At 40.1% G+C, this 20,186-nt stretch overlaps 2 protein-coding genes across 10 annotated transcripts in view; both read left to right on the forward strand.

Annotated features, from left to right (window-relative positions):
* Positions 1 to 462: 462 nt before the first annotated feature.
* Positions 463 to 15,889, forward strand: LOC135111651 (zinc transporter ZIP11-like). Of its 5 annotated transcripts, none has more exons than XM_064025174.1 (10): positions 463 to 673; positions 6,481 to 6,613; positions 6,724 to 6,958; positions 7,206 to 7,286; positions 8,656 to 8,712; positions 10,826 to 10,978; positions 11,481 to 11,550; positions 11,992 to 12,090; positions 12,479 to 12,637; positions 12,822 to 15,889. In XM_064025174.1, the coding sequence occupies exons 2-10, from the start codon at positions 6,506 to 6,508 to the stop codon at positions 12,898 to 12,900; spliced, it is 1,041 nt and encodes a 346-aa protein (XP_063881244.1). In that variant the 5' UTR covers positions 463 to 673; positions 6,481 to 6,505; the 3' UTR covers positions 12,901 to 15,889. The 5 variants fall into 5 exon arrangements, with proteins under 5 accessions (XP_063881244.1, XP_063881243.1, XP_063881242.1 ...); XM_064025173.1 differs by lacking the exon at positions 463 to 673 and adding an exon at positions 2,729 to 2,991; XM_064025172.1 differs by lacking the exon at positions 463 to 673 and adding an exon at positions 4,713 to 5,020.
* Positions 15,890 to 19,013: 3,124 nt separating this feature from the next.
* LOC135111654 (protein split ends-like) overlaps positions 19,014 to 20,186 on the forward strand; it is a 77,734-nt gene continuing 76,561 nt past the window's right edge. For 4 of the 5 annotated variants that reach the window (XR_010273857.1, XR_010273858.1, XM_064025180.1 and 1 more), the window contains exon 1: positions 19,014 to 19,098. The gene's annotated coding sequence lies outside the window, so the exon portion shown is untranslated. Of the gene's footprint in view, positions 19,099 to 19,145; positions 19,585 to 20,186 lie in introns of those variants that run through there. The other variant, XM_064025181.1, reaches the window with a different exon arrangement.

Consider the following 20,186-nt stretch of genomic DNA (forward strand, 5'->3'; position numbering starts at 1 on the left):
AGAGAGAGAGAGAGAGAGAGAGAGTATTCATTAAATCATTAAATCATTAATTCTCTCTCTCTCTCTCTCTCTCTCTCTCTCCATATATCGATCTCTCTTTCCGTCCATCCGTCTACCTGTCATTCAGTCAATCAATCCATCTATTTCACCCATGCATGCATTTGTGTGCGGTGCAGGTGGTGCAGTGGCGGGCGTGCCCAGGGAGCTGCGAGGTTACCAGGAGCTTTACAGAAGGTTCGGCGGGCGGGCAGCGTGGCCCCGCCTGGTGGAGCCCAACCGGAGGCTCTGCAGGGAGGGCCACGCCGCCTTTTGGCACCTGATGCTCAAACCTACCCAATACAGTGGTGGCATTATGAAGGAACCCAGCATGAGAGAGAGAGAGAGAGAGAGAGAGAGAGAGAATCAGCCACCAGAACTATAAAAAAAAAAAAAGCACGAAAACCCGTGTCACTTCACTTAGAGCCTTTTGAAAGCTGAAGTGTTAAATTTGAACCCTTTGTTTCCCCAGTGCAGAGGGTGTGCCAGTCCCTGCCGCAGCGTGCACTGGTTGGTGAGTGAGGTCCCATGCTTGGATCAGTGTGGTGAACGCCATCCTGGTAAGCACTACAAACACGTCCATCACGGCCAACGCTGACTTACGGAAACAAGGTGGTATGGCTGGCTACTAGAGGAGGTAAGTGGAGGTCAAGAGTTGCAGGCGGAAAGAGGAACGATATTGTCTCCCTCCACCCGCGTATCACTCCTAACCTAACGTCCCTTTCCCGGGAACTGCAACACTAGAGGGTGCCAGTGGAGATGCAGGCGGGAAGGGGCGGGTTGTTGTGTATCTTCACCTCCTCCTTACTTAACTTCACTTTCCCCGGGGCTGTAGCACATGTTGGTGGTGTGTTTAGCTTCTCGTTGCGTCCCATCCGTCAATCCTCGTCCTGTTTAACGTTGTGTTCTCTTAGCACCTGTACAGTAGCTAGATTTACTTCAATAAAACAAAGGTGTCATGCACTCACTAACAGTCAAAAGGTTAACATAAGTTTATACCTCTATGTATTTATCTCTTTCGCTCCTTTACGAGTGTATGAGACAGGTGCAATACATAACAAGTTAAAACACCTGTGGACGTTTATTTTCTCATCATTTAGATTTCATAGTGACATTTTTCCTTTTTAAATATCAGATTTAACTCTCTCTCTCTCTCTCTCTCTCTCTCTCTCTCTCTCTCTCTCTCTCTCTCTCTCTCTCTCTCTCTGTTATGTAAAGAAAAGTCTATGATCTTGGTAAGGAAAATTCAAAAGTTAACAACGTAATAACTAAATAAAACCATTAACTAAGTAAATTAATAACCAGACTAATGATAACTGATATTAACAAACAGGCATAACAAACAGTGACGTGATATACTTTAAGAAAAAGAAAAGAATCACGTATATATCTTATTTGCTATTACACAGGTTATTGTACTCAGTGGTTTTCCTTCCCTACACCCTCATTACTCTCAAAGTTAAGTGCCCTGTTACCCCTCCTTTCCCCTGCTCCTGCATTCCCACATCCCCCCGTTTCCCCGCCACCACTCCCTCTTATGCGGGCACGTTTATAATGATAACACAATATTAGCTTCATCTGCTTCCGGCTCCTTTGTTCACGTATATGCATCCTGTGTGTTGGGGAAATCTAACCATTAGTAAAGTCCCACGTGACCTTTTTGTTGTGGTGTTTACATGTCCGAGCAGTTATTATAGTGAATTCTGTCAGGATGTGTTGTACTTGATACTTGAGAAGCTTGAAAGTAAACAGGGCGTGATAACTAAATAAAACCGAATGATTAATTAAACTAGACAAGACTAATGATAACTGGTAAAGATAATAAATTCCGATCTTGGTAATGTCAGCTTAGATGTATATTGATGGGAGTACTGAGATGATCACGAGTTAAAAGTCTGCTGTGTCGTGGTTTGATTAGTGTCAGATGTCACCACACAGCAATTAAGATTAAAACTGCCTAACTATAACAATTCTGTCGTTCACTCCTTTAGAAATAACAAATAAAATTATGAGCTAAACTATTTTAAACTTTGTTCTTTTCTAATACACGATTTTGTGAATGGTGATGCCGTGGGTAGACTTTTTTTCATTGTTCACACACACACATACACGGAAAGGAGAGAAAGAAGAAAAAACAATATCATGGCTTTATAATTCCATGCAGTACACGTTTCACCTGCCTCACAATTTCTCAGGCAGTACTCACATGATGAACTGCAGGGAGCACACAGCTGTCACGTGTGATAGTGGTAGCGGCAGCACATGGGTTGTAGCTCCGAGCCTTTACTCTGAGACGCCTTTCTCTCGTCAGGATCATTATCAAAAGTTCACAGATATTTTTAGTGTGGTTCTCTTGGGTGTTTTCTCGATTGATATTGCAGAATCACTATTAAGCTATCAATAGGCGTGAAAACCATTTTAGAGACGATCTTCAAAAGGCTACGTATATCATTAGCCTAGGTTCCCATGGCTGTCTACCCGATTAATGTTGCAGAATCAATGTTGAACTATCAATAGAATTCTGAAAGCACCTGAAAACCCTAGTGACATATATTCGAGCTTGTTAAAAGTACTGAAGACGCACTAACGTTTGGGAATTCACGTTACACACCGATACACAACATTCAAGAAGAGACAGATTCCTCTAGTGGACATACAGGTGTCTCAGGTGTCATTAATCACCCTTCACACTTGTAGACGCCGTTGTTACATTCAGTATGGCCCTTCCACTGTGTTAATAGTGAGCCGAAGCAATGGAAAGGCCTGACTTGAACGGGGAATGAGTGTGCGTGTGACTTGAGCAGGTGTGTTAGCGTCACAGCAGGTGTTGCCATGAGTAAACACCCACATGCTGACACTCCTTTTCCTCCTCTGCCACTCACACTCAGTACCTCACCACACTTTGCTGCGGGGAAGGTGGCGCTCTGACGGCTAAGGTTTTCACAAGGCAATTTCGTACGTGTCTTTTCTCCTTTTCTTAATTGCACGTAATTAGTGACCCCACAATGATCTTGAATGTATAACACGTTTCTTACTCAATGTTTGGATTATACTGGCATCTTGTGTGTAGTGTTGCATGTTTTGGTGACGTGTGCCCTGCTCATGCACACGTCTGTTTAGAGTACGTGTGTATGTGCGGGTAAATGACAGAGGTTACATGGGGATGGGGGAGGGGATGGAGGCAGCTTGGCGGGGACGTAAGACCCTTCAAAGTAAAACAATATTCCCTTCACCACATTCTTCTTGTGTACCTGTGCGGATGTAAAGCAGAGGTTGAATGGGTGTCGCTCACTGGATGGGAGGGGGATGGAGGCAGCTTGGCGGGGATGAAAGACCCTTAAAAAAAAGAAAAATCTCCACATCCCCTTTCTCACATTTCTTTTTTTGAACTTATTAATCCCTGGTGGTGTCGGCCGCTCTTATACAGTCGCCAAAAAAAACTCTCGTGATTCTTCTTCCTCCAGGCCCAGCTGATTCGTGTCTCTCTCGATTCCATCTTCCTCAGCTTTGCTCAATATTCTGAAACACTTGTGCGCCCCACCTTTACTACTTTCAAAAGTCTCTGATTGAAATTACACGGTCTTATTTTTTTATGATTTTTAGTAACATTAACAAAATTCATACATTATCAACCGGAGAAACACTCGTGAGAACCCGGCTAACCACTATGTAGCCTGTGAAAATAATCGTGGTGTCGTGGTGAGAAAGAAAGCAAAGAGAAAAATAAAGCAAATATAAATGGTGTGAAAGAAGAGAAGAAAATGTAGTAGTATTGGAGGACTACAGCATGAAAGATGCGTATCCACATCTCTCTCTCTCTCTCTCTCTCTCTCTCTCTCTCTCTCTCTCTCTCTCTCTCTCTCTCTCTCTCTCTCTCGTTGAAATAGGTATCAGTACATTTATACATGAGAAAAAGAGAGAGAGAGAGAGAGAGAGAGAGAGAGAGAGAGAGAGAGAGAGAGAGAGAGAGAGAGTTTTCATGCTGTAATTCTCTCTCTCTCTCTCTCTCTCTCTCTCTCTCTCTCTCTCTCTCTCTCTCTCTCTCTCTCTCTCTCTCTCTCGTTGAAATAGGTATCAATACATTTATACATGAGAGAGAGAGAGAGAGAGAGAGAGAGAGAGAGAGAGAGAGAGAGAGACGGTGCTAGGAATTGCGGGGCCCCCACTCTACAAAACTAAAAGTTTATATATTTATATTTCGTGAGGAATAATAATTTCTCATTCTTCATTTCACGTTTTCAGTAGTGGTTTATTCCTCCTAGAATGCAGATAAGGTTTCAAGCGGTAACTCTGTCGCCGCTGACGCGGGGTCCCTTAAGGTACGGGGCCCAATTTGATAAAATTGGTCAAATAGGCTTAAAACCGGCCCTGAGAGAGAGAGAGAGAGAGAGAGAGAGAGAGAGATCCTGTCGCGGGTGGGGTACACAGATGTTTGGTGTACTGTAGAGCTACAGATCTACATCAGTCATAAGGTCATAGCATAAAAAAAAAGAAAAAAAAATCAGCTTACAATACAAGAGAAGTGAGACAGCTGAGTATTAGCGAGTGTGAGGACTACAGTATAGATAAGAAGGTATAATCTATATCTGTTATCATTTATGGGGGAGTGTACAGTACAAATACTTAGATATACATGCACCTCGTAAATGTGTCATGGGTGAAATGTTGACGGACATGACCTATTATACCGAGCCCTTGTAGAAGAGACCTTGTAGCGTACAGCTGAAATGTCACACACACGTGCTGTCAGCGAGTCCGCCAGTCAGTATCAACAAGGCCATGCGTGAGGGACTGTCTGCTGCTCTCCGCTCGGCTCATGGTGCTCGCCAATAGAAAGTCAGTGTGTGCAGTTCCCCCACGCAGCCTCCATGCACCAGTCCAGGCACAGCAAACTTCCCTAGCAGTGTGTGTAGTGAAGGAGGCCTGGAGTTAGTTGGGCTGTCTTTCCCTGCCCTTTAAATTCTGACTGCAGGGAAAGTTAAAGGTAACGGTGGTTATTTTTCGGTTAAGCTGCATCAGATTTGTGCGGGGATTTGTTTGCTGGTGCTCCTTTTGTGTTGCAGTGTTAGGTTTTGGTGTGCTCCAGGTGTGTTCTTGGTGATTTGAAGGGTGTGAGTGATGCAAGGAGGTGTTGCGCCTGGTCACGGTGAGTGGTAACCTTTTCCTACTGCACCTCCCCCTTCATTTTTTTTTTTTTTTTTTATGTATTTCCGGAACTTTGGCCTGGCAGGGAAGTGGTTGAAGGTTAAGGTGGCCAAGACGGGTGTTCTCGTCTCGTGCAGGGAAGCAGGTGCTGTGTCGCGCTAGGTGAGATACTGTGGTGTGTGTGCAATGGGGGGGGGGGGTGGAGGGCAGGCAGGCAGGCATGCAGGCAGGCAGGCAGGCATGGAAATGACATTACTATGATTCTCGCATACACTCAGGGCATGACAAAAGTTTTGATTTCAGAAATCTAAAAGAGCAGGGAATCAAGATGGGATGAACTTCATGCTGAGTGGACCACAGGAGTGACTTGTATTTCTGGACTACTCTTAATATCAGTGGAGGAATCTTGCATTGTTGATATCACTGTGTTGCCTCCTCCAGGAGCATTCAAGGGGCACAAGCATAGCTGGGCACGATAACAAAAAAAAATTATCATGATAACTGATAAATTGATAACAATGACTTTATCAGCAATAGCTGACAATCGATAGCTGGCGATAAATTATTGCCCCGATAACCGATAAATTGACAAATCCAATATTCTGATACAAGTGATAATGATATTGATATTTTAAATAAAAAATTTATAAATCCAAATCTTTATTTTTAACTTTATTTTAGAAAACTTTGAAAAATTTTAGAAAAACTTCAAATTCAATGTTTATCCTGTCTTTTCATTAATGAAAAGTACTGTTGTGAGTAAAATAACTACATGTGATTTTGAAAGTTTAAAACTTTAACATGCTCATGTTCCAAAAAACTAAAAACTATTGACTGTTGCTTGTTTGGAACCAAAAGTATCAGTGATACTGATGAATTGATGACACGGGAAAAATAATTATCGGGTAACTGATAACCAAATATCGTTATTGCAATAAATTATCACGATCATTTATCATGATAATGCTCACCTACGGGCACAAGGGTAGCCTTGAGAGGATATGCTTGGAGATTTAGCCACTAGCAGGTCTGCAGCTGTAAGGAAGTAGAAGTGCTATTAATATGAATTGTAATTTTTTGTTAAATTTTTTTATTGTGGAAGCTATTATAGTGATTCACTGATTGTGTTAGATTTTAGCCACATTGAATGCACTCATACTATTGTTGCAAAGTCTTGATTCTCCTTTGAGGGCATTGGTTCAGAGTATTAAGTGGTCAGCCTTTCAGTAGAAACTATTGCAGTTTTGTAAATAGGCACACATGACAAAATAGTATGGTGAACAATCCATCATATTTCAGAATTACAGTCCAGTAAGGGAGCACCATGATCAGCGGGTTGTCCCCCGTCAGTCAGGCCCTGGTGGGGACCCTCTTCACCTGGGGTCTCACAGCTGCTGGCTCGGCTGTGGTCTTCTTTCTGGCAGGGACTAAGGTGAGGTGCTAACAAAAGAAGTTAAACATTGTTACCTCTGCTACAAATGCCTGGAAGATTCAAAATTATCCTTCCATCCTTGCTTGATTCTCATTTCCTTTCTGATACAGAGAAAAGTTTTGGATGGAAGCCTTGGGTTTGCTGCTGGCGTGATGACAGCTGCTTCTTTCTGGTCCCTCCTGGCCCCTGCCATAGAGCTTGCTGAGACATCAGGGTCCTACGGTGCTGAGGGGGAGTGGGCTTTCATACCTGTAGCCTTTGGTTTCCTCCTTGGGGCTCTGTTTGTGTATGCTGCAGATGAGTTCATGAGTTCTTATGGGATTCAGTCTTCCAGTATTATTATGGGTGAGTGGTGAGTCTACTGAACAGTTATACATTACCGTGGTTCAATTTTTATTCCTTTCTTCAGTGCTCTGAGATATTCCATATGCTTTATTGAGGTGAATGTAATGCTGTGATACTGCTTGTTGGTATTTTATGAACACATGCCCTTCATATAAAGTTTGTGCAGCTGATGGAATAAGGTGGCATACCATGTTATAATTCTAACCATGTGAGTAGTATTTCCCTTAATTTTTGTGTGTACTTGCAGGAATCCAACCAGACAAGAAGAAAGAGGATGATGCATACACATATGAGGCTCACACACCCTACCACCACCCCGCCATGTCAAGTGAGTCCCACAACACACAAAAAGTACTTCATTCAAACTATTATAAAAGAATCTTGGAGGTCACAAATCTTTCAGAAGCATTTGATAAATTTAAAGATGTTAAGATCATTCTGGAATATAATTTGGTTGTTGATTTTAAGATTTTGTGTGTGCTATCAGATCTACATTACAATCCAATGTATTAATATCTTAGCATCAGTGGAATAACCATCTTCTCCATGCAGTAGTGTCCTAGATGGGGTAGTTGTATCATAGAGTTATTTTATATATATTATCCAAAGTCATGTTTCCAAAAGCTCAGAGCATAGTAACTACTGTTCATTGTATTCTTGCCTACATTAAACATTTCTCTACTTATGTACCTATTTTACAAAGCTCTGATGTGCTGCAAGCTCCTCTCATCTCAGCCAGTTGTTGTGAAGTGTGCTAATTTGATTTGAGATTATTTTTATTTGCTCTGTTCTTAACTTTTGGCTTTAAAACTTTTGGTGTGTTCTAGTGTGCAGTTATTGTCATCTGCATGATTATGGTTTGTATGTGTGTGTGTGTATGTGTGTGTGTGTGTGTGTGTGTGTGTGTGTGTGTGTGTTTGTGTGTGTGTGTGTGTGTGTGTGTGTGTGTGTGTGTGTGTGTTTGTTGTATCTACACACACACACACACACACAAAAAAAAAAAAAAAAAAAAAAAAAAAGAAATATATATATATATATATATATATATATATATATATATATATATATATATATATATATATATATATATATATATATATATATATATATATATATATATATATATATATATATATATATATTAAAAAAAAAAGGACAAATCAGGAAGTGTATCCACATATACATATACTGTGAGTTAAGGTACATACTTTGGGATATGATAGTTCTAGTAATTCCAAGTCATGAATACTCTACACACGTATGCTGTGTTTTTGTTTTATTTTACCAGAAATTAGCGCATAAGTTGTGTGTTGTGGGAGCCAGTTGCCTGGGTGGGTGAGTTTATCAGTTTGAAATCTTCCATTAAAGAGTGCTACATGTGTACATTCACATTCTCATAATGATTCTTGAATTCACATCTCAGCAACACCATATCTTGAGGAGACAGTATGTGTGGCTGTGCACCTCACAGCTTGGTTAGAAAAAATACTGCTTTTTGTATACACCTCATGTCAGAAAGGGCAATTACAAGAAATACAATGTGATAAGGTGTGTGTGTGTGTGTGTGTGTGTGTGTGTGTGTGTGTGTGTGTGTGTGTGTGTGTGTGTGTGTGTGTGTGTGTGTGTGTGTGCACACATGCATGCATATTTGTGTGAACTTACTTTGTAGAGTAAGCAGCACCTTGATCTTCCTTCAGATGTCAGTGCTGTAGGACAGGGCTCCAGTTCTAATGCTTTCACCTTGGTCGACTTCAGTATGTATTGTTTATTATTTTGGTGGCCAGACTAGTTGTCCGTCCTTTTGTAGTGGTCACTTGGTGCTCACTTATTGAGAATGCTTGGTGAATTTGTGCTTATTTTCACTAGAATAATTTATGTTTCTTTTTTTATCACGCATGGCCACACTGAACTGAGACAAAATGATGCTGGCTTCTCCTTGCCATTGTTATCACCCACATCATCACTTTTCAGTGCCTTAGGCTTCCTCTCTGAAGTCCAGCTGTAATGGATAACCAAAACAGAAATGTTTTCTTGTTACCTTTACTATTTATTGATTTTTCACACTATCCCATCTGCTTCCTCTTGTCTCTTGTACATTCTTCACTCACACAGTAAGCGTCTTTCTCACATTTATAGCATTTATTTCCCATTCATATTCCAGAGGCCAGCCCTCTCATCCCCATCACATTAATTTGTGTGGCTCTTGGACTAAACATGAAATAAGTGTCACATTTGCTTCTGATACGTAATCCTACCTTACATATGATACGTAACATAATCGGTTGTGATTCCAAATTGTTGTTCAGATAACATAACAAATGTCTTTTTTTAGCCTGGAAATGTTGGTACTGAGGCCTTCATTCATTGTGTGAGGGTTAGAGTGGTCATCACCCTTTGTGTAGGATGTACCACGTGCTTTATGGTACTGAAACTTTAGTAATGTTAATATTGTGAATTGATGCTTTGTATGTACTGTGTGTATATTTTCAGTACTATAAGCACTGTCCTTGTTGCATCATGCACTGTGTGGTGGTTCAAGTCTCATTCACCAATAATAAGTTTCATAAGCAATGCTATGGGCAGGAAAGTAATAAACTGAAACACAATGCTGTTTAATGGAAACTATCATCAGAAAACCTTTCTGCACCAGAAATAAATTGCCTCTGGTAGAGTTGGTCATGCATTAGGGAATAGAATTTCCCTGCCAAATCCATCAGAGACAGTATTACCAAGTAGAAGTTCTCTATTTTAAATAAAAGCAGTAGTTTAAAAAGTGCATGTAATATTTTACTTTATATCTTAGGAATATGTTTCATTGCCTCAACATCATGTTTGTGTGGGGAAGTAATTACTTAGATATACCCAGTACTGTACATATTGGAACAGATGGTAATAGCAGCCTCTCTTAGTCTTGGATTTAAACCTGACCTCAGCCACAGACTGAGGTCGGGGTGCTTTACTAGAAACCTTAAACATGAATTCATGTATGAAAATTTGTTTTACTAAACAATGTGTGAATGTGATTTTTCACACAGATGGTGATTGCAAAATTTTGCAAGGTGTGAATGGTCTAATTACAGCAATGCTGCCAAAGTGTGGTGTGGAAATACCTGGCGTGTTTGCTGGAAATATTTGTGTGGTGCCCCTCACACATGCATGAATTCATGGTGCATGAGAACACATATAAATGACCCACTAACCTGCACCCACACAGTTGCACATTTTCATGTGCTTGGTGCATATAATTTTCAGAGGTGTGGTCAGCAGTTGTTACTCTCTGGATCATAGCTTTATTCATATCAAGGAGGGTTTCCTTATTACTCAGAACTGTGCCTCATTAGTTTACAAGTCACTCAAATTATTTTATAAAGATTATTTGCTTTCTTAACAGGCCTTTACATCTATTTGAAAATTATTAAAATAATATAATTTCAAAATTACAAAAGATAAATGTTAGAAATTGAAATATGGGGTACAGATGCAAGAGAGAGAGACTGTTCAGTATGGAAGACATGTTCAATAGCATGAAGAGACACAATATCTTGAGTTACTTCTGCTTGGCTGCACCTTGCAGGAACTTCATTCATTGGAGGTGATATCCATTGTAATGAACTCCATGTTCATGGGATTTTACTGCGATGCTGCTTATGGTTGACAATATCTTTGCATTCAGTACTACAGTATGAAATAGTGATCTGCTGACAGATGTTTACCAGACTGGGGATAAGAGCTAAGATGATTTTGAAATTTTACTGAAGATATGAATATGTATTATAACATAGTCTTTTAAGTGCTGTTCTTTCCCACACTTCTGGAAGACACACTCCACAAAAAATATCACATGCACACCCACACCTCCACCCACAGATGACGTGAAGCAGCGGCGGGGTGAGGCGGGAAGCAGAGTGGTAGGTGCCATGAATGATGAGGAGGACCAGAATTATGGCAAGCCCTCCAAACATAACCTGTGGCGGCGAATACTCCTGCTGATCATTGCCATTACTGTACACAACATTCCAGGTGTGTGTGTGTGCGTGTGTGTGTGTGTGTGTGTTACAGTGTTTATCATCTAATTACTCGTAGAGTCAGTTAACTAGTGTAGAAATTAAACTAGAATGGATTCTCTATTTTTTTCTGGAAATCTGAGAAAATATGCAAAAATTTGAAGCTGAAAAATATGTCGGTATCACTTAAAATTCTACTATATGTTTGATGAATATCTTGTCAGCTGAAAAAAAACTCAATCTCACTTAAAATTCAACTTTTATGTTAAATCAATAACTTTTCACTATCATAAAGCATGTAAAAGAATTATTAACCTAATGTATTTGAAGGTATGTGTGTAAGAAACCATTTTATGTGTTGTGGTAATATCCATTTTGAGTGTCTGTGCTATTTATAACATCCATCACAAAATCCAGACCTGTGGATTCTTTGGGAAACCTCATCATCTTTTAATTTGTAAATTGAAGAGTCTCTGTAGTAGGCAGTGCTCTGAGTAGACCTGTTGTCTCCCCATTAGAGGGTCTGGCAGTCGGGGTTGGGTTTGGAGCAGTGGGCAAGACTCCTCTGGCTACCTTCACCAAGGCAAAGTGAGTGTGTGTCTGTGTCCATCATGCCTCTCCTGGTTATTGAGTCTTTATAGTTGTGGTTCTTAATATATGGGTTATTGACAGTCCCAGTAGAGAATCTTGAATATTACAGTAGAGAATGTTGTTACCACCATAAACATATTCTATATTGATGCCATGTAAACACACATGATGTTATTTACAAGTTAAAAGTCATGCTTTTATTTTATTGTCTCAAAAACTCCATTACTTCATAAAAATTGGGTATGGAACAGTGAAGCCTTAAAGGTTATAGTGAGTGTCATGTGTCCCCACTGATGGCTGTGAGGAGATGCTGTGAGGGTGAAGGATTCCAGCCAGAAATTATTCAGACAAAATTATATCATGTGGTAAAAAGAGATGCCTTCTTTACCTTGCATTTCATTTTAGGATTTATAAGTAAAACATTTGTGTCCCCTGCAGGAACCTGGCATTGGGTATTGGGATACAGAATTTCCCCGAGGGCATGGCCGTCAGTCTCCCACTGCGAGGAGCGGGGCACTCAGTGTGGTGGGCGTTTTGGTGAGTGCCTCTGCTATTTGTTTCCATGGATAAAAATGGTAATAGTCTTTATTTTCAGCCAAGATCATAATGAGACCATAATTCATTAATATTTATAATAAAGAAACGCCACTGATATGTGTTTATAGCAGGAATAAAAGGAAACAAAAAAGAAAATGACAAAAAAGAAAATGGATGAAGGGGAATAAAAGTTAAGTGGCAGCAGTTTCTCTCTCTCTCTCTCTCTCTCTCTCTCTCTCTCTCTCTCTCTCTCTCTCTCTCTCTCTCTCTCTCTCTCTCTCTCTCTCTCTCTCTCTCTCTCTCTCTCTCTCTCTCTCTCTCTCTCCATCAATAATGAAATTGTTTTTTTGATGTTCCAATAGCTTGACATATGTTCTCCCTGCACCAGGTATGGGCAGCTGAGTGGGATGGTGGAGCCGGCCGCTGGGGTGCTGGGAGCACTGGCAGTGTCTTACTGTGAGCCAGTGTTGCCTTATGCCCTTGCATTTGCAGCTGGAGCCATGATATTTGTGGTCATGGATGATATTATTCCTGAAGCACAAATGGGGTAAGCACTGACTAACACAGCATTCATTTTACTCAGAATAAATACCTACCAAGGTGTGAAAGTTACTGTTTGTGCATAAAGCAGCAGAGATGGTTCACGTCTCATGCTAAGTGAATTGAAGTTTAGGTTTGTATACATTTTTTTTGTACAAACTCTAATAAAGATGATTACTCACTTGTTGCAGAGGCAATGGGCGGTGGGCGTCAGGCTGGTGCATCGTGGGATTCATTGTGATGATGGCCCTGGACGTGGCCCTTGGCTGAGGTGGTGGTGGGAGTGTGTCTTGCTGATCCTCACTAGCAATGCATTTCTATGTTAGCAAATATGAAACTAGTCTGTGGAGAAAGTAGAAAAAATTTTGTGATCTTACAATCTTTAAATGTGTGTATAAAAACACATCAAGCATAACATTTTATCATTGATTGTTGTTTTGATATTTTCATTGACTATAACATATCTACTTTGTTGACTTGAAAAATTATCTTGTAAGTAATCACAAGCTTAGTGCACCCAGCCATCATAGAAGCTTGGGACTGGCCTTTCAGGGACACAGACTATATTCACACAATATAACCTTTGGGGCTTGCAAGGGAGCATGGTATACTGTGAGTGGTGGTGCATCCCATGTGGTGTTGTGCAGAGCTGTGCCTTACAGATGTACTGGTCTTATGCCACACCATCACACCAGGAACTATGACACTGGTTGTGTGTGGCCAAGAAATGTTCAGAATAGTTACTTTTTATTTCAAAGTGTCATTTCTTATTTTGTATGGCAAGACTCAAAGCTGAGGCAGAAGAATTGAAGCACCATGGGTGTGGATTAAGTGTGCTCTACCATCTGTGCAGACCACTTCAGTGTAAAGTGATTGTGCACACAAACTTTCTGCTGGTCTGACTGCTTCAATGATCTTGAAATGAACATTGTCCCAAAATGTGGTCAACAGTGGACCTCTAGTGTGTTGACTTGTGAAGTGGCTCCTGAAGGTGTGATGCATCAGCTGAGTCACACTCAATGCAGGCATGCAATCATTGTGTACGTTTAGTTGAATCTTGCTGTGGCCCAGGTATGTTAGGGCAGGTGTGGATAGTGCAGGAGTAGAGCAGCTGACATGTAGCCGGGGAATAAGGATAATATATTTGTTGTGCACTCATCGTGCTGATGCTCCCATCCATGCCATCAGTACTACTCAGTTTCACTTGTGATTATCTGCTGTGATCATGCTGCAGCTACTGAAATTTGTTGTGTCTGCAAAATGTGAGGAAATGCACAGGTAATCTTTGAAATTCTTGTTCACACTCTTCACAAAATAGAGGCTTTGACAGATAGTTGTGATACCTTCAGATTTCTTCTCAGGCAAAGTTTGTATTCTTAATTTCTACTTTTCCATTTCTTTGAAGCTTTTTTTTTTCCCCTTGTAGTTATTACTTCTTTTGATATGACAGATAACATCTGGTCTCTTGCTGTGAGAGTCCAACTTGGTGATTTGTGTTTTGTAATGACATATCATAGGGATATGTGACATCCCTTGGAGAACCCCAGATATGATTACTTTATCATGGAGACAGTGCTTGAGTGTTCAGCACAGCAGTCCTTGAATGAAATGAAGCAGAAAGAGACTAAACATGGCATCTGATCTGGTTGTGGACACAAGTTTTCATTTTTGGAAAAAACCAGCCACCACTCATAGCATGAACTCAGGTAAAATAGAATCTCACTGTTGTGTAAGCAAAAGAAAAAGAAAAAAAAACCTGCCCTGGTTTATCTCATTCAGATATAGTTGTTCTCAGAAGGGCATGCAATCATTGTGTACGTTTAGTTGAATCTTGCTGTGGCCCAGGTATGTTAGGGCAGGTGTGGGTTGTGCAGGAGTAGAGCAGCTTACATGTAGCTGGGGAATAAGGATAATATATTTGTTGTGCACTCATCGTACTGATGCTCCCATCCATGCCATCAGTACTACTCGGCCAATCAATGATTGTTGATTGCTTTTATTCTATAATTTTCCACATGAGATCATTGGGGAAAATTTGGAAGAAGTCCATGTCATAGTCAGCCTCACTGAGTGGCTGCACCCTCAGGCCAGTGTCAGATGAAGAGGGTGTGCTGGTGCCCTTCATGCAGTACCTTGTGTGTCATGATTGCCTTTCATGTGCACTCTTTTGTGTTGGTCACATCATTCTCCATGCCTCACCTTGCTCCAGCCCAGGGTCACCAGCAGCAGTGTGTTTTTATATGAGGGCTCATCCAATGTCCAGATATCCATTACCACATCTATTATGCTTTGAGAAGTATTTTGCATAGAAAACTTGTAGTATATCATTTACCATGAACACATGTTTGTCACTAAGTAGTCTTTGCAACACCATGTTTTGCAAAGATTCTGCCATCATATGTTTTGATTTCCAAGGTATTCTGTCCAACTATTCCTCAGCTTCTCACTTACAGGCATTTGCTTGCATTTACCCATCACTCTGTAGATCCTCACCTTGTGTTGCTTAGCTTCTCAGTTTTACAAAATTTGAATCAGAATGTTTCTGAATAACTTCCTTTACAATTTTTATTGATTTCCTCCATAGCTTATTTCATTATTTATTCTCACATATTTGTTTTCTTTAATATTTCTGTATTGTTTAGAATTTTGTGTGTGGAATGTGATGAGTTTAAAGTGTACACATGTCTATGCATTCCTTGTGTCATAAAAAGGGGCAAAAGGTGAGGAGGGCTGGGAACCAAACTCTTGATTCACATAAACCACTATTCTTTCATGGATGTGTTTGAAAAGACTTAATGTATATCAAATATATTTTTTTACTTTCAACCATAAAAATGGCTCTACTGTGCACTGATATTGTGCATGGAGACTCATCTTAGATATTGAAGGGTCCAGAAGGTTGATGTGCTGTTCTCAGGATATGGCAAACTTGATTCTCAGCAAGGAAGAAGAGGATCACACAGCTAGTGCTTCCTTCCTTCACAATTGACAGAAAAGTCAGATATCATATTAATTTCTCATCTAAGTTAGTATGACCTTTGTCTTGTCTTATTGTACATGTTGTAATGCTTAATGCTGTATCTGTACTGGAGCACATGATACATCAGCTCACTGTGTACTGGAACAACACTTGAGTTGAGGTGGCCAGCATCAAGCAGAGACAACGATCATTATTGTACTGATTAGAACATTTATTATGAGTGGTGACAAGATGAGAAAAAGAAAAAAAATAATAAAGAAGTTAGAAGAATGATAAAAAGGACCTCATTGTTATCTGTCGTGGTCATGGGTTGTTTTGTATCTTGCAGAATTTAATACTGTTTTGTAATGCTAAAGGTATTATCTAGAAAAATTTTAAACAGATACATTCACATTTCCTTTCATGTTATAACTGTCAAGAAATATGAAAATGGTCTTTTATCACTTAATTCAAACTTAATGTTTCTGGGAATTTCTCCAGTTTCATTCTAATATATTGTCCAGATGTCACAAATTTAAATTCTTTCCAACATTTTCATGCCACACTCATCTGACATACATATAATTTTTCAGCATCTCACTTCCTAACCATGCTTGTCCTTGTGTATAAGGGGATGGTGGTAGTGGTGACTCCTCATTATGTGATTATTGGTCACAATGTCACTTGTTACTTTGTTCACATTGGTTGCATTTTGTGTCTCCCGGCTGAGGATGTGACAGTCTTGTGAGTACTTGGGATCTTAGTTCTCATTTCTGATTGTGTCCAGATCTTTAACTGTTATTATTATTGTTTTTTTTTTTGTTTTTTTTACTATTGTAGTTTTTGGTTATGGGGATTCTCTCTCTCTCTCTCTCTCTCTCTCTCTCTCTCTCTCTCTCTCTCTCTCTCTCTCTCTCTCTCTCTCTCTCTCTCTCTCTCTCTCTCTCTCTCTCTCTCTCTCTCTCTCTCTCTCTCTCTCCATACTCAGATTTGTTATCTGCTTTTGTTGCAAGTTTAGTAAATTGTATATTTTTTGTTAGCTTGTTTCTTTAAGTTATTTGAAAACTGATGAGAATCTTCTTTTCTTTTGTTATTGTTATTTTTATGATGATAAGAAAAGAACTGTGTGTGTGTGTGTGTGTGTGTGTTTGGCAAGAACAAAGCATAATTATGTATGTGTATAATTGACTTTTCTGCCCATTTTATGAAATGCATAATGTTTATATTTTCACTTTGATTGTTATTACTCCTTTTATTGGGAAGGGGAAAAATGCACTGAGTAGATGAAGAAAGTGAATGATCAAAGAATACTTGAATAGATTTCATTGACTGACAGGTAATTCTCACTGCTTGCTTTGCTTGAATGGTGGGTTGCTTGATCAGTAACTTCATCCAGGCATGTGATTGACTAAATCATGGACAAGCACATACGGTAGTGTATAGCAGACTGGTGTTGCCTTACTGATCTTTTTGATGCAAGTGACTGGGATTTAGGTGATACAATGAGATGATCAGCATCTGAGTAGCTCTACACTGAGTCATGTCATGTGGAGACTGAAGGGATTCCACACACATACAGGGCCAGGTTAAATTTTATACTCTTACACTCTTATTTTTAGTATAAGAAGCCTACTGGACAGTGTAATACGTAAAGAAAAGTCTTATAAGGTTGGTGTGTGATAAACAATTAAGATAAATAATAACAGCTATTTTTCTTCTAAAAAATACATACAAAAATACACTTTGATTCTCTCTCTCTCTCTCTCTCTCTCTCTCTCTCTCTCTCTCTCTCTCTCTCTCTCTCTCTCTCTCTATCTATCTATCTATCTATCTATCTATATATATATATATATATATATATATATATATATATATATATATATATATATATATATATATATATATATATATATATATATATATATATATATATATATATATATATATATATATACACAGACACAGAGAGAGAGAGAGAGAGAGAGAGAGAGAGAGAGAGAGAGAGAGAGAGAGAGAGAGAGAGAGAGAGTATTTTTGTATGTATTATTAGAAAAAAAAAATAGCTGTTGTTATTTATCTTGTTTGTCACACACCAGCCTTAAAAGACTTTTCTTTATGTATTACACTGTCCACTAGGCTTCTTATACTAAAAATAAAAGTATATATATATATATATATATATATATATATATATATATATATATAAGGTAAAAAGCAAAAAAGTTGGCTCAAACAGCAAAATTAAAGTTACATGCACAAGTAAATACTGGAATATGATAAAAATAACAGTATCGTTTTAGCACCAAACAGTCGGGCATAAACAAACAGGCGGTCATTGCAACTCAAGGAGGTCTATAAGTGCGGCGCGTCACGTAGGCCTCCTAGGTCCACCGCGTCCCTTGCAACCTACGCCATCCCGCGACCGTTCCCATTGCTTCAGGTGCGTGCTCCCATGAAAATATATGTGCTGCACACCTAGCTATCAGTTACTGGCAAGACAGTTAACAGATCTCTAGGTATCCGAGTGCATATCGTGGCGCGCGCCTGTCATAAATAATAAATAAATACAAGTTATTTGGCCAGAACGGTCAGTCACAGCATCAGTGGTTTATATGCTGATGTGCGATTACTTGTGTTGTGCTTTAGTGAGCCTATGCTTCTCACGGCCAATGTGTAGAAAGCTTAATGTTTCTCGTCTGTGTCAGAAAACGGACTAGAACTTGAGAGAGAGAGAGAGAGAGAGAGAGAGAGAGAGAGAGAGAACAGAACAGAACAGACGAAAATGAGCGAAGAATAGATGGCAAAAAGTTCAACATAACATAAATCGCAGCAATGAAGACGTCAAAACTCAGTGTGATGCAAAATGTAGAATCTAACGGTTTATATGAATAATTAGGTTATCATTATTTCACACCAACTTTGTTGTCATCACGTCGCTGGCCAATATATGACGCTCTATGTGCTTCACATCCATAGGAAAGATAAAAACAATGCGGATAAGTATGTTAAAGTGTGTTAAATGAGATACAAATAAGGCATAACCGGACCCGTTGTGCTCTAACATGACCGTCTGCTGCTGGCGGGCAAGCGAGCATCTTTAGTCCTCTCGTCTCGAAACAACATAATAATTAATGAGAATTGAAGTAATGTGTCAAGAAAATATTTCAGTTACATTCACCACAGCAATTATATATCAAAAGTATTAGATATTTTATGTCAGAAACGTGTGTAAGGTTAATTTACATACTTTTGTAAATTAAGTCTAATCAAAAGTACAATTAACATTTGGCGCCCGACATTCGTTACCGCCGCACGAGGTGATAAAACAAGTCTGCTATTTTTAGTGAGCACTTTCCAACGTTACAACCCCCAGCAAACATACATATTAAGCACCCAACATGCGGGGAGTGAAAATGTTTACATCCTACCACAGCATTCCCGTTTTCTAAGTTTACCGCCATTTTGTTTTCGTGCTGGGTATTGACTTTCGCTTCTTCATGACTATTTTAGTAAGTTCACCTCAACACGGACGTATAAATATCACCAATGGCCCCTCTTCGCGCCCATCCATATAGCTGGAGGTGGTGTGGGTAGCGGGAGGAGGCGGGAGGGGCGAGGAGAGGCAGAGTGTCACCTAACAAAGACAGGATCACCAACTCTCCTTTCAAAACAAACGGTTTCCCGGAGGCACGGAAGTGATTATTCCTCCCTGTTTCCTGATGAGCGGCGGTTACTGCATCCCACGCCGAGAGGGGGAACCACAGGGAGCCAAAGGGAACCACAGGGATGCACGGGACTTCCTGGCAGTTTGTGATATGCTAACATTGTGCTTTACCTGAGTAACTGGTAAACCTAAGAGTGGTGTGAATTAGCCAGCTACCAAATGTTCCTCAGGGTGCATTTCCTGCCCCCCACACGCCTCACCTGGCCCTGATCCCCGTGTGCTTGGCTTGGGCGGAGGTGTTCTGTTGCATCTCGCTTACCTGTGATGCGAGGTAATATGTGGAAATGATTTAAATTGGTGACTGGTGACTGGAAACTTACAGTGGAGGAACTAGAAGTGATAAGGCTGTGCTGGAGGGAGTGTTGTGCTGTGTGATGCTGTGCTGTGAGCTACTGTGGTGTGTTGAGTCGTAATTGTTCGTACTGCTAACTATTCATTGGAAACTTGTACATTGATGACCTTTGAAGTGAACTGGTTATTCTGGAAGGAGTGCTGTGTTGTGTGTGGTGCTGTGGTGGTGAGCCCTGTAGTGTGTTGAGCTGCAATTAATGTCACGGGTCTGTTGTGCTCAGTTTTTAAAGTTGCTGCATTGAAAAACTATTACTGGTGGTGTGTGTGTTCATAGGTGACTGAAATTAACTGAGAATATTGGTGTAAATGTTGGTGTTGTTTAGCTAGCACTTCCTTGTGGCATTTGGTGTGTTGGTGTGTGCATTTCCAGTGATGGTGTGTGTGTGTGGGGGGGGGGAGGGGACTTGCAGGCAGGTATATTATCACCTGGAAAGTCTTGGATTACTTGGTTTACCTGTGAGTTTGAGCGAGGCATGTCAGGATAGGGAAGGTGTTGGAGGGGTCTTGTGTTGTGTTGTGTTG

Source organism: Scylla paramamosain, chromosome 22, assembly GCF_035594125.1.
Source record: "Scylla paramamosain isolate STU-SP2022 chromosome 22, ASM3559412v1, whole genome shotgun sequence".
NCBI classification, from domain to species: domain Eukaryota; kingdom Metazoa; phylum Arthropoda; class Malacostraca; order Decapoda; family Portunidae; genus Scylla; species Scylla paramamosain.